We start from the raw sequence: 16,144 nt of genomic DNA on the forward strand, positions 1-16,144 counted from the left end.
GCTAAGACTTCAAATAAATACCACAGCTGCAGAGGTAACATCAGATTTTCTGGCTTCAGTCTGGAATGAAATTGACCTCAGGAGGAATGTATATCACATTATAAATGGAAGCCATATCGAATGTTGGGTGACAAACTTGATGTGTTACGTAGATTTCATAAGAAAGCTACCTATTGCAATGATTACCATGTTTCGACTTCTAGAAAATTTCAACATATCTTCGCCTTTTACATTCCCCAGATCCCAAAACCACCATCAGTTTAAAAGTTTATATATATATTTCACTGTATTGTGGACAAGATAACTGCCATAATTTTGCACCAGTCATTTTCAAATTTATACATAAAATATAATTACCCAAAATCTCAGTCAATTTTGTTAATGGGCAAAATCGAACCATGGGGGTGGAAATGGGGGGGCTTTTTTGAAAAAAACAAAATATTGCTACAACTTTCTTATTAAATAAAATATCAAATTTGTTTAAAATTCCTACTATTCTTTGGATAAGGACCTAAAACTTGTCTAACTAAAGTTCTTTGATATCACCAATCATTGGGTTAGGGGATGGAAAAAATGGAGTTTTGAAGATAAAAAAAATCATACCTCCCTTAATAGGCAGAGTATTGAATTTGTTTAAAGTGGTCATTAGCCCTCTAAACACTAAAACTTTTGTCTGAAACGATTTTTGATATGACCAACTCTTTACGGCAAGGCATGATCAAAATGTTTCTGGAATTGTAAGAAGATGGGGCTTGTATGCTAAACAAGTGAAACATTTTTTCACATGCAACCATTGTCATACTGATTAAATTTGAAGTTTTTCTTAACTTTAAGGTGAAAATCTTTTTTACCCTCTACTCAGTACTGATGAAATCTATCTCCACCTAAAAGCGTGCCGAAAGGGACTTTTTTTCTATGAAATGAGACCTCAACCAAATCTGTAAGTTATCTCAATAAATTTTTATATGCTTTTACAGTTGTAAAATCCTCTTTGAATCACCTGTACCAGAACATACTCATTGATATACTCCTAAACAAAATAATAAGAACAGTAATAAACAAAATAAAAGGAGTATCATATTAACAAACATAAATAGATGCTTTAGGAATATAGCTCACAGTGCCCCTGCAAAACTGAACTGATGCAACTGTGGTTTTTCTATGTTAGTCAGGCAGGACACAGCTTTGATGGTAAAATGAACACTTGGAATCTCTCCACAGCAAGTGACAACTTTTTCCAACCATTTCTTAGACACACAAATCTGCTAACATTAATAACACTAATCTACCCATATACAAAATAAAAGCCACATCTTATCATACTTTAACATATGAAATAAATAATTATATACTAATTAAATAGACATAATCCATTTCCTGTACACAATCTAAATATGTGTTGCCTAATTAAAAAAAAGAAAGATATTACCAGCAATAACATCACTTGGGAATACCAGGATGAAAACAGCAACACTAGCTACAGAAGTTAGTTGCAAAAATCACTAAAAACGTTTTAGTAACTATTAAAAGATTTTATTCTTAAAATTGGTTCAAGTTTTGCATATAGCTTTTTTCTCTTTTCTTCAGCAACCAGTCTTCCCCTAAATTGGCTTGGGTTCTTCTTCTTAAACATTGTGACTCAGTGAGCTTATTCACTACTCAAGAATTATTAATTTGGTGTAGTTTTTCTTTTATAGTATTGATTGGAGTTTAGTTTTTGTAATTTGCTTTAAATGAAGAATTGCAACATTTAATTAAATTATAATGACCACGAATGAGGGAGCCAAAATAACTTTTATATGTAGATATAATTGGACTTATTTCATTATTTAAAATTTAAAGTAAAATAGTAGTTGTTACTGGCTTAACATGAAAACATAAATTATAAATTAAAATTGAACTACAAAATTCTTTGCTATTCCTCAGAAATTTATAATGAATAAAATTAATCTGAGTTTTGCTGCTATGATAGTTACGTGAGTGGAATTACATCTAACTTATTAATTCAGCCTAGGAAAAATAACGTTTTTACAGTTTACTACGTTTGTGTTTTCAAGGACTGATTTTATGCAAAATTATACTGATACTGATGATACATTTTTATATACAACACGAGAAAGATTTATTAAATACAAATATTTATATGCAAGTGTTCTGATAGTTTTTTTCAATTAATATATATAATAAAAATCGGTTAAACTAACGGTATTAATTTTAAAATAACATTTTGGATTATTTTTTTCATTTTATTTTGAACGTTACTTAAATCATGAGTAGTCGTGAAAACGTTTTGCTTCTTCGTTAAACAATTTTATTTTTGGAATGAAGCGCGATGACGTTCGCGAGTACTCGATCCTAATGTTTTCTATTTCTGATTTTTCTTTAATCGGTCGAACCTGGGCATTAGTATATTAAACGGTGAAATTAGATAATTTACAATATTTTTGTTTTGTTAAGTTGGCACAAATTTGCAAAGTTTCGCTTTCTCCAGTTATCCCCGCCACCGCGACTAATCTCACATGTGATGCAGATTATTCTCTGCGCGGTTTGTTAAAAAGAACAGTTTAGATATTACCGTTTAGTTGGTCTTCGGACAGTAGGTCGGCGGTGTAGCTGTGGCTCGTTGTGTTTTAACTGTACTGTATTGTACTCCGTTGTTTATTTATTTTTATATTACTGAATAGAAGTGTTGTTCAAAATCACAACTTGTAATCAGTTACATCCGCCGAAGCTACTTGAAATATAATTTACTAATATAAATAATTTTAACAACGTTGTAGTGTAATTTGCAATGAAGACTAAATTGGTGTTCAACAATAACGACAAAACGGTCTTAGATCATAACAGTTCTGACCTAATTGATGCTCATGACCATTCTTGCTCACAAATCAGTCACCGGAATAAAAGCAAGGTAATGATTTTCTTCTATACTACAATAAAATTAATTTATGTACGTTTTTGTCTTCAGTGAAATTTTCGTTAGTGAACAATCCATTTCAAACGATGCACCAATGATTTAATAAGTTCAGCAGTAATTTTAGATAATGCTGTTTTCACCCTACTGTATATTGAAGTAAATTGTAGTATAGTTTTTTACATTATCAGTAAAGTTTAACCAAAATTTTTCTAATAACTTACTTGAAAATTATCAAGTGTACTACTTTTATACTTTGATTATTCAATGTCGTAATACTTGTTTTACGTCCTTGTTTTGTATGCATATTAATTTTACTTTGAAACCTACTTATGAGTTATGAAACGAAAGGAAATTCTTTTATAATTATTTATGCAGTAATATTCTTAAATTAAAATTTAGTTATACAATTGCTGTAATTTATAGAAACTCTTTATTACCACATTGCTGTAAATTGATAAGATTAAAATAAATTAGCTAACTGATAAGAATAGATTTGGCACAAAAGTACTTGTACGACCTGGTACACATATTCATTCTCATGCAAGACTTAATAATTTCGTATACATTTCAAAATATTCGTTATGATTGAACAGCATTATTTATACCATATTTTTGACTAAAGTAAAGGATTGTTTAATTTTTCTGTAAATTAAACAAAATGTTCAAATCGCTGTTTGAGTAAGCGATATAATGTAGGCAATGACTATGTCTTGTTTACTTAGTTTTCAATTCTTGGTTTGTTATTAAAGATATATTCGACTTGTGATATTTAAAAAAAAAATGTTAAGAATTATGCAAGCTAAGTATTTTCTTACAAAATTTAAGTGGTGTAAAAAATTAAAAACTGGTTGGTGAATATCAGTCGTTTCAATCATTTATTCAATAAATGTCATGTCAGAAAAAATTCTTGTATTGTCTATTGTCCTTTTTTCTGAACAGAGATAATTACGTCGCTAAGTTACACAATAGTCTAGCGCAATGCAGTCTTGGAGAATAAGGAATAATAAACAACTCGCTAAACCTTGTTTATAAACATTTCAATCTTAATTGAAAATTTTGTGTTATGTAAACAAACAAAAAATATTCTTATAAACTATTTAATTAATTTAGTTCGACCGATACCATTTAAAAGTGCTCCGCGACATTGAATTGTTTATTGAATCAAATTTTAATCTGTTCTTATTTATTTTATAAAAAGTGTATCCAATTTTACTTTAGAATTTAATAAAATTTACCGGAAGAGATAAGAATGTCGTTGCCATAAAAATAAATAAATCATTATTTATTTATAAATGAAACTTGGCGACGTTGTACCACCCGGAAGTCTCGTGGATAATCATAATACAAATCAACCAATCCACACACGCGCGCGCGCAAACAAGAGTATTCTTGTATTATTTTTATCAGATCGATACATTTTCTCTTTTACTTTTAAGTTAATAGTAAAATTGTGCTATGGGGTTGGGTGCTAATGAAAACATTTCTGAAAGTGCTCGTCTTCAGTGAATGTGTGTTTTCAATGTAAAATGTTTCATTCAAAAGATATGACATTAATAAAAAATTGCTACATAAATAAAAAAAATAGTAGACCCGAATTTTAAAAAATATAAAGATAATATTCAGTTCTCTCAATTTCGACTTTTTTAAGTCGGCGCCAAATTTGAATAACTAATAGATTATTAATCATTTGGCATAGACTTTAAAAAAAGTCGAAATTTAAAAAAAGAATTGAAGCGTGTTATTTTCTACTTTCTTAAGTTTTATTGTATTTTAGTATATAAACCTACAAAAAAAATAAAAAACAACGCATTTAAAAAAAAGCGGAAAAGTAAGAGAGTGCTAAAAAAAAGATTATTACCGAATTTGAGTCAGATGTGAGAGTCAAGTTTCCTGGGATGCGGGGTTATTTGATACTTTTTATACAAATTTTTCAACGATTTGCTTGAAGTTCCGCATGAAAATATTTTGAGTATCGGAATGATTTACGGCTATATGAATAATTAGGTATGACAGGTTAGGAGGATCTGTTTTGATCCTACAAAACTGGAAAGTTTACCGATTAATCTTGTATTGATTAATAAAAATAACATTATTAAAAAGTATTTTGACTAATCGTAGCTGATCTTGCAGAAATGTTACATATTAACAATTGTGACGTTTTAAACAAAATTATTTATGTCCCTGAGTTTCATAAATATTTGTCTTCTAAACCTTCTTTCTCATAACTCAATAGAACTGTTTAGCTCAGATTAGAACGTCATCGATCACGATTCTAGAAATCGATCTTGATTTCAGTTTAATCAGTATTGAATCGTTTAATTTTCAGTAAATTATACAGATTTAATTAAATATGATGCTTGAAACTTTTTTCTGTTGTTCCAGTAAATATTAATTTAAATCTTGACAATCGATTGTACAAATTTTAAACGTGAAAGATTGAACATGCCTGATTTATTTCCGGATAAAAAAGGCGACGAATGGCACGTGATGCTGAATGTAACCGATGATCCTTTGTTATGAAACTTAAATTTAACAATTTTGTTAAATCTATGATAAACGATATAAAGAAATAATGTACCTCTAGGCTAATATACGGAATATTGTATTATATTATGTTCAGTGTATATTAAAAAGTATATATACTGAATTATAATATTGTATATTTAGGTTTCAAATGAATAATTTTGTCTATGTAATATAATTACAGTTTGAGATATTGTGTCGGATGTGAAGGTATATTATTGCTAATGTTTGTATAATTAATAAGCTGTTGTAACGTATTTGTATAGCCAGTCGGTTAACAAATATACGTGTAATAATTATATTCTAAAAATCAAATAATGATGAAGATAAATAAACAAAAAAATATTAACAACAGCCAGAGAAATTTTTTGTATAAAAAAAACAAAACATTTTATCAGTGCGTTTGGTCTAGAGTAAGGCTGGAACCTAACCTTTTGCAAAACATTTATTTGCTTAATTTCTTTCTATAGTAAAATTTAATTTTATAATTTAGATACTTTTAAAATTCACTTTGAAAATATTTAGTAATAATAACGGGCCTTATTTTTATTTCTAAATTATTTTAAATACAATACGGTAATGCTAAATTATTAAATTCCTGTTAAAATTCAACATTTGAGGAAAGTAATTGTTTGGAAACTATTTTTACAATAATCTAAAGACGATTACGAAAATAGTTATAAAATATTGTAAATGCATTGAAAGTTGAGTAAATAGATATTTTTTTATTTATTTAGTAAGTTAAAAGATAAAAGTATTAGGAAAAATTGCGCATCTACCCGAGTTACTCGTACTTTTTTATGAAGTTTCTATTTTCATAGTTTTATTCAAATTTTTTTTGTTACTGAAAAGATTTTGTCTTTTAAAAAAATTCACAAAGAATGATTAGTTGAAATCAATTGTCTTGAATTATTTATATATATGTTATAAATGAATAATGATACATTCTAATTATTATTCATGTAATGCGTAAAGTGAACTTTTTTTTTCAAATTAAGTTATATTTGAATTATTTACAAATATATTTTGTCAATATAACTTTCTCTGGCTGTTTACATAACCAAAAATTAAATGAATGTAATAAAGCAGCTAATAATAATGTAGGTAATATCTAAATATTAACTATAGATAATATGAAAATAAATAGTAAATGACTTTTTAAACAATATTTGATACCGATATGATTTGTAAATAGTATTGACGTATTGTATTTCAAAAGGGGGAAAAATGATGGGATGGTAGAAAAAAGCGGTCTAATATATTTTTATCGGTTATTTTTTACTATTCATTTCAATTACCGGCCTTCTAATTTTTCCTATACTATAGGTAGATTTTTATCTGTGATTTGGAGTTTTGTAGTTTACAGTTATATACCTACGATTTATAAGAAACGTAAAAAGAGTATTTAAAAAAACATTGCGTGGTGTTTAATGCTTACCTTGTAGGGAAAATAAATAGAAAAAGCTGAAAGAAAGAAATTTAGATCTTAAAAATGTGATATTACGGGTTAAATAAAGGCCAAAACGAAGAATTCTTGTGTAGAGCAAAAAAAGTAGACAAAAAGAGTTATTTACGAAAGAATTTTGTAGAGACGAATTAGATTCCTGTCCATACCTAAAAGCTCCATAATTTGTTGAGGAAAGTAGAAGATGTAGAGGAAAACTGGAATTTATAAAAGAGAGAATGTGTTTTATAGAGAGATAATAAATACGTTTTGGTTAAAATCTTAGCGTAAATAGAAATGAAGAGATTAGCATCAAACCAGAAAACTCGAAGTAGTTTATTATGTTAACATATTTATGAGAACATGGAACTAAATTTTCCGTTTTATTCCACGAAGCGATACATTTTGAATCCGTATACATTTACGTATAATATTTATTGGAAATGTTAAAAATACCAAACGAGTGAAGTATGTGTGTAACCACTTTTTATTCTGTAAAATTCAAAATTTGTTGTTCTCTTTATTTGATAAATCATTCCAAAGTAATGAACTATTTTATTATTTTCCTTCCGTTTTTTAAAAAAAAAACAAGCTTTATGTTAAGTTATTAACGACTCTAAAATTACTTGGAAACTATTTTCTCACAAGACTTTTTTCGGAGCTTCAGTACCTCTTTTATTAGAGTTACCGTAACCGATGATTAATTAATTACATAAAGGATTTTATAATTAGCTCTGAAAACGGCTTCCTCAAGAATATGTACGAGCAGTTTGAAAGCGAATCGTTACCTGATCGGTGAAGTATTTTTAAATGTTTTTAATTATTATTTGTTTTTCACATTTTCCTTTATTAAAAAAACTGTAATATCTTTCAATTTTATAGTACAACGTGTTTCTAATTCATACTAATTCGATCGTGAATATATTATTTTATCTCTTCTTAGATGAATAAAATATTAAGGTACGTTTTCAAGAAACTCAAAACATGAATATCATATTTATAAATTGTGTAATGAACATTTACAAGTATCAAACTTATACCTGTTAAAACATGTTTTCGATGAATGTATGAACAACTACTGGAATAAAGAGCCGCGTGAAAGTATGAATAAAAATGTTTAGACGTACAAACCGGTTGATAGTAAAACGTGAATGCGGTTTTTAAAGTAATTGGTTAATGAATATTATTGTATTTTGTTGCAAAACAATCGTGTTTTGACCTCTGGTAGATAAATAATATTGATTTAAGTCGTCACTCTCATCGTAGTTTATGAAGCACCCCCTCATATAATAACTAATATCGGTGGTCATCATTATTTTTATTTTTTTTAATTGTGGATAGTTCATTGGCTTTCTTTGTAGCATAAATATGTTTTGTCGTAATCATATTTATTTTAGAGATTTTTTTAAGATTTATGACAAAAAATAAGGCCAATCAGAGAAGTGGAAGTTCTAAACAGATTCTGGTAAATAGTAGAACGAAGTTTCTGGACTGTGTTTAATAATTATTTATACCGGGTGGCAGAAAATGAACCTACACCCCCTCTAACTCTTTTTATAATTGAGATAACGGATGCGGTTTGCAGCATACGTCTTTGTACTGCGGGGCTACTTCAATGAATGAAATGCGGAACTTCCCACTTTTTGATTACTTGGGCTGCTGGAGGCGGGGGGAACTCAAACATTTCAAATGGGACTAACGATATATCATTATTTTAAAGAGTTTGATGAGACGATACAAAATGATACATTAAAACTAAATTCTGATCACCCAATCCAAAATGGCGGCCAACAATTTGTTTCAGATAGCTAGGATATGATTGTCCGCTCCTCTCCAATTTTTTTGTTATATGAAGTATCCCGATCCTCTCTTTGGAAATCTTCTCCGATAAGAGAGACTAAATCAGTAAGTCCAAATTTAAAGTACTCGGCCTTCAGGGAGTATACGGCTCAAAAGTTTTAAATAGAACTTGATATTGTGATACCGCCCTTTAAAAGTTTTTGCAAGACAGGCAAAACGGTATAAAGAAAATTGAATTTTGATTATTTAAACTAAAATGGCGACCATAAATGTCATTTATTAATTAAAAATTGAAAAAAAATTAATTATTAAAATTTTTCACATATTTATTTTAATTAAACTTACAGTTTTGAAGAATTTATTTAATTTAAGTAAATAACAGTTTGCAATTTAATTACTTTTTCATGTGTAATTAATTCTATCTTTTATTTTTAAAAAAAAGTCCTACAATTTCACGAATTAAAAATACCGCCTAATGAAATTATTTCAGTTAAAACACGTTATTGCTTCTCACCTCATATTAAACGTTCAAACTCCCTATTCCTTCATCCAGTAATACAGACGCTGTTCGAAAGCTAACTGTCATTATGAAAAGTTTCTAGTGAGATCTTTTTACGTTCTATCTCAATGCGTTCTCTTAATTCTTCGAGAGAAGTCGGCTGTGAGCTATAAACAGTTGATTTTAAATGCCCCCGCAGGAAAAAATCAAGAGGATTCAGGTCAGGTGACCTGGCTGGCCGTTCAATACTACCGCGTTGACCTATCCAACGATTTAGAAACCGCTGGTTTGGATGAGCACCATCTAACAGGAATACCGCATCTTTCGTGAATAAAAGCTGCCCGTTTGGTCTACGAGCTATCTCAGTCACATTGTTGAGAGCTGGAATTATGTGCTCGTTCAGCAAAGAATAGTATATGTCACCATCTCTAAGCTACCATTGACGACAAATGTCACCTATTATTTCAGCCTATATATTTAACCGCTTTGGATGCTGAGTATGATTTTCTTGGAACTAGTACCTACTATTATGTGTTGTTAACAGCCTCATATAAAGTAAATGAAGCTTCGACAGTGAGGCTGTTAAGTTCTGTCAAAATTTTACTGACTTCAAACCTTCTATAAAAATCATATTCAATAAATTCTTGTACTAAGTGAATGTTGCGTGGACAATATTTATGTTTTTTTAATACTTCTTGCAGCGACCACCTTGATTAATGAATTATTATTTCGTCCAATCGCTTTTGCCGATTGTTGATTATTAACAGACATTTCTGGTAATATTCCTTCTTCAATAACCTCATCTGTATTAGTTCGGCCAGGCTTTTTATCATCTAAAACGCTACCGGTGAGTTGAAATTTTTCTATTAAATCTGTGACTGCGATCCTGGGAATTGTGTGATTAGGATGCCACGCATTAAATGCCTTACCTCTTCCTTTGTATGTTTTTATTTCTCCAAATAATAATACTATATGTACTCTTCCTCGAATTAAAAAAAGTATTGTTTTTTACCCGAGAGCTTTTTTTGTAGATTATGGTTTTTTAACGAAGTTAAAAAACAAAACCAGGTATTACTGGTTTACCTTACTAAGTAAGGTTAAACTTTTTTAATCTAAATTAATTTTTTTTTTAAATTCTAATTTCTTTAATATTTTTTACCTTTGTAATTTAAACTTTTTTAAGGTTACTATTAAAAAAGCACAAAACTTCATCCAAAAATAACACCAGTTCAGTTACATTTCAACATCTCTTAGCTACTTATCACAACATTAACAATGAATATAAATTTTGAAAAATGTAACATCTTTGTTTAATTGTTGATCAGCTGTTGACATTGCCAACTTATGAAATAAAAATTATTCTTGTGAAAGTTTTTTATGAAATAAAATCCTAATGTTAAAGAGTGAGTAAATTAATTATTATTTAACTATCTTTAAAGACAATACTGTAAGTTTAATTAAAAGAAATATTACAAGTTTTAATAAATATGTTTTTCAATTTTTAATTGACGTAATGATGCTATCTTGATCACCATTTTGGTGTAAATAGTCAGAATTTAATTTTGTTGATATCGTTTTGCTTGTCTGGCAAACACTTTTAAAACAAAGTATCACATGACCATATGTCCCATTTAAATTTTTTGAGCCGCTCCTGTCCCTCCTGAATGCCGAATACTCTAAATTGGGGCTTACTAAGTTAGTCTCTCTTATCGGATAAAATTTCCAAAGAGAGAATCGGGATATTTCAAATAAAAAATATGAAAGAGGAGCATACAACCGTAGTTCTAGCTATCTGAAACAAACAAATTGTTGGCCGCCACTTTGAATCGAGCGATCAGAATCTAGTTTTAATTGTATAATTTTTCTCATCTCATCGAGTTCTTTAAAACTATATATTATTGGTCCTATTTTAAATTGTTGAATTGTCCCCGCCCCTCGCAGTCCGTAAATCAGAAAGAGTGAAATATACGTTCTTTGAAGTAGCGCCTCTGTACAAGGAAGATGTAATAGATAACTAAATAAGATAACTAAATGCAAACTGCATTTAGTTATCTCGATTATAAAAAAAGTCAGAGGGGTTGTAAGTTACCTTATGTTTAATTTTTAACATATATCTGGTTTTTAAAGGATATAGAAAGTAAAATAAAAACACAATAAACGTACACAAATGTATTCGAAAGTCAAATCAAGGATCTAGGTGATATATTGAAGCTAAGAGACTTGAGCTAACGGGTTAGTAATAAAGAATGATTATAAAGGAGTATAAAACCGGTGAAATGATTTGAATACAATTAAAAAAAATATTTAAATGTAATCTATTATTTCGAAAAGATTGAAACCTATTTTTACTTTTAATAAAAATAAAAGTGATGTAAAAAAAGTATAGTGTAAGTTCTTAGAAAAATGATATTAGAATTCGAGAGAATACGGAAATGGCACTTCCGCGCCTATTCTGAAATGATTTTTCTTGCTGATTTGTCGATATAAGTGGTAGCCTACATTATAATCATTCGGTTGGTTTAAATCATTGTTGAAAAAGCTGTCTTCTCGATGCTTTTTAGTAAAAACGTATTACATAATAAACACGTACTCTTATGTCACTATTGAGAGCCAAGTTAGAAAAAAGGGAAGCTAAACAAAAACGTTTGCTGTCATTATCAATAACTGTTTTTTCGTGGTATAATGATATCCAATTGAACAGATATGTTACTAATTCTAAGGTCTGAAAACATCATTATTTGTCCAAAAATAAAAAATAAAATTTCGTCAATACGTAAGTTTGTTAATTGTTATTATTTTTTTTAACATTTATTCATTAACAATATTATGAATTTATCAAGAAATAGAACATGGGATTTATACTGGCAGCCGTTATTAAGCGGAAATACATTACGTTAACCGTTTGTTGTTGCTGACTTTCAATTTAATTGAGCTACATTATTAACGATTATACATAACCATTACTCAATTGAATAGCTCTATTGGAATATAATAATTGTATTAATTATCTGTAACTGTTTAATGATTTTATATGTTAAACAGAAGTAGCCGTTTTATGATTAATTTAATTGTTGTAATTCGCATATTCAGTAATAGGGATTTTACTAATTTCCGATAAAAATAAGGAAATTAATGTTTTCTGTTTTGTTTACAATTAGTTATTGCTTTTTTTGTTAAGCAAAGGTAGCGCGTTCATACCATAAAACATTGATTTACAGGGAAACAAACTATTTAAACCGGTGGCGGTAAACACATTAAAAAGGAGGTTGGGTACTATACTTGTTTTTGTTTTGTCGGTGACCCTGATTTGTTTGCAATTACCTTGTTTTATATATTGCGTTACCTTAATTGCAGATGCAGCATAAAAAATATGATTAGCCTTCCTTTCGTGTTTGTTGATTTCCGTAAGCTGTGATTCTTCAGTTAAATTAATTAATTTAAATATTTATGAACTTCATTTCAAATAAATTGAATTTTTGTTGTCCGTGATCTCCTTGAAACTGATTTTTTTATTCGTTATTTGGAAGTGTGTAAATAATTTTAATAAACGGTTAATTAATTCGGATTTTAGTTTCGTTAATGTTTTCTTTATAAGGAAATTTTTTTCAACGGACTTCAGTACATAAGGAAAAAACCATGTGGTATGAAATTAAATAAAAATTAAACAAATAATTTGGTATATCTTCTGTTTAATTTAATTGAAAACGTTTATAATTTAATTAAAGGAAAAATTTGTTCGCATAATTTTGAATAAGGTTATTTTAATTTTGAAACTTGTTTGAATCTATGAAGTGGGTGCCGGGGAATAAATATGTGTCACGGTTGCAAAAATAACCGTTAGTTTACTCGTCTATTATAGCTTTCGATATTTATGTTGAAATTGTAGGAAGTTTCATATAATCGTAATTATTAAATCAATTCATTTTTAAGAGTTAAAAATGGAAAATCTCAATTCATCGGGTATCTTATTTTCACACAAAAGGATTGGACTGATTTTGATGAGACTTCACGTTCTATTTAAATGGACAGTGTTTAAATGAAAAGATTTTCTCTACATAGATGATTTGTTGTTATTTTTTTATATTATTATTTTTTTTTTTAAATAGTTGCTTAGTATTGTAGTGTGTTGGACATACAATCAGATGTAATTCTGATATTTAATATGTTTCTCGTAAAACATCAAAAAAGTGATAAAAAGAGTTAATGTATAACACTACATATTAAATTTTATGTTTTACATAATTATTATTGCCATAATTTTTGTCGAAACTAAAAAGGTAATATTATTTTTACGATACAGAAGATAACATTTTTAATCAGTCGATATTTAATTTTTACATGTACTGGCGTTTACTACTGGTAATATTAAATCGACTTTGTTATTTAAAAAAAAATAATATTAATTATAAAATAATAATGTCATTAATAAAATATTGCGATATTCATATAATTATCGACCTGTTAAAAGTTATCTTATATCAGGTATGAGGAAACTATCGACTGTTATTTGTTATGCTAGTTTTATTTATTTTTTTTCTATTCAGGAAATCATTTGTTTGCTAATTTTGATTTTCACATACTCATGTGAAGCGAGTGTATTATATATATAATAAAAAAAACAGCATCACCTTGTATTTTATGACGTAGATATATAATCGGGTTGAAGATGCTGTTTATTATTGTATCTAGTTTTTAATGTTAAAAACATGTACTTAAGATAAGGTATGGTTGGATATTTAAAAGGACTAATTTTAATGAGTTCATTTCCTCCAAAAAAAGAGATTCGTTTCTGTGATCGCGAAAAATTTCGATTTCCAGATTTCAACGGAAATGTCCATTTTGACCATACCTGAATCCATTTTGGTTAGTTTCGGCGTAACGTCTGTACGTACGTATGTATCTCGCATAACTCAAAAACGATTAGCCGTAGGATGTTGAAATTTTGGATTTAGGACTGTTGTAATATCTAGTTGTGATCGACTAAACCAAAAAAGCCCAAAATCCCAAAAGTTTGGATTTGGACTTTTTCTTAACTGCAGTAAGTAAGCCCTCATTGAGAACTTTTCAACAATGTATCATAAGTGGTACTTATTTTCATTGGTTCCACAGTTATAGCCGAATGAAATATTAATTAATGTTATTAATTAATGAAATATTAATATTAATTTGGATCTCATAAGGGGAAGGCACATCGATTCGAATCAGACTTTAATAACCTCTCATTATAAAATAAATTTAAGATGAATAATAATTCAATAACAAAAAACAAATGAATAAATATCAGAAGTTTTTAATGAAATAAAGTTTTATTTACTTTTAATTTTATAAAAATATGAAAAAATAATTTAATAGGCGTACAAGGGAGTCATATGTTGTCCACATCAGATGTTTTTATGTATGTACTTTACATTAAAGGATTTTAAAAAAAATAATAGGTTTAATAATAAAAATAGTGGTAGATATATACTCATTCGTCAAAGGAATATTGATTCTTATTATAGACTGAACCCATTATCTCCGGAACCAGCGTTATGTATTGCTTCAGAGGATGAGATGAACGATTTGTAGCGTGTCTAAAAATGCCATGCCTGACCGGCATTCGAACCCGGGACCTCCGGATGAAAGGCCGAGACGCTACCACTTGCGCTACGGAGGCGGGTTTTTTTTTGTTTAGCGTGTTAAAATGAAACTAAACTGAACTTTTAATTTTTTCTTATAAATTTTTTTAAATCTGGAATATTTGGTTCCCATTCATTCCAAAAATTAATTATAAGAAGTAATTTCATAGACTTATAGAAGTTGAATTGAAATTAATAATAATAATAAAAAAAACTATAAAAATTAAAAAACACGACAGCCAAAAAATAAAAAAATAGAACTAAAAAAACGACAATAAATCCAAGTAAAAAAAGAAAAAAAGGTATAGAAATGAAAAGCTAAACATCGTTATGCAGTATTTAATTAACTAATATAACGGGTGATCAATCAACTTTCAGACAATTTTAATTTGTTTAAATATATTTTTCATGTTGTAGAAATAGCAGGCATGTCTAATGATTAAGTTTTCACCAGGTCTTACATCTATAAGAAAATTTTGTTCAGAAAAAAGTGCAGTCGGGGAGCGCTTTAATGTAGAGTAATTACTATTAAGAGCTTTCTAATATAGGACAATTACTATTGAGAGTCCCCCGACTGCAGTTAAATATTTTCGTTGGAAAAGAAGCCTGCTGTTTCTACAACATGAAAAATGTATTTAAACAGATTAAAACTCTGAAAGTTGATCGGTCACCCGTTATTTTATTTAATTAAATACGCATAACGATGTTTAGTCCTTTATTTCTAGACCTTGTTTTCTTCTTTTTATTTAGTTTGATTTACTTACGTTTTTCTAAGTTCAATTTTTTATTTTATTTTTTGGCAGTTATGTTTTTTAATTTTTAGTTGCTTTATTATTTAATACTTTCTAGTGATCACGAAGAAGAATTCACGATTCAGTTAATTTTTTCTTGTTTGGTTCCATGGTGATTTTGTATTATACTAGCAAACACCCCGTTTGAATTTTGAAAATCTGACGATTTTTTGCAGAGATATTATAAGAGCACCCTATTGCACTTCCCAAATCAGCGTCCCAGGAGCACCCCGTTTGTCACCAGATGGTGGTGATTGGTCTAGCCTCGCACCAGGTGCTCGAATCACCTTACCGCTCTAGCCTCAGACGCAGTCCCCACGGGAAGCCCATTGAACAGAATTTTTTAAATTTATTTAATATTATATAATGTAAATTTAATTCTATTATTTTTGTAATGGTATTCATTCGATTGATTTGAATCATTCAATTCAAACCCGGCTAATTCAGTGATAGAGGCCATTGTTCATTAAAGTTTGTGCTTCAACCGGGAAATCTCCAGTACTACATATATATATTGTAAGAAAACCGGTATAATGGACCTGAGTAACGAAT

The 16,144-nt window shown here is 28.8% G+C and overlaps 1 protein-coding gene across 1 annotated transcript in view; it reads left to right on the forward strand.

Annotated features, from left to right (window-relative positions):
• Nucleotides 1-2,522: 2,522 nt before the first annotated feature.
• LOC142322250 (progestin and adipoQ receptor family member 3) overlaps nt 2,523-16,144 on the forward strand; it is a 122,726-nt gene continuing 109,104 nt past the window's right edge. Inside the window, exon 1 of the mRNA XM_075361109.1 lies at nt 2,523-2,911. Within this exon, the coding sequence (XP_075217224.1) occupies nt 2,792-2,911 (120 nt within the window). The 5' untranslated portion in view covers nt 2,523-2,791. The remainder of the gene's footprint in view (nt 2,912-16,144) is intronic.

Source organism: Lycorma delicatula, chromosome 3 (genome assembly GCF_047948215.1).
Source record: "Lycorma delicatula isolate Av1 chromosome 3, ASM4794821v1, whole genome shotgun sequence".
NCBI lineage: Eukaryota > Metazoa > Arthropoda > Insecta > Hemiptera > Fulgoridae > Lycorma > Lycorma delicatula.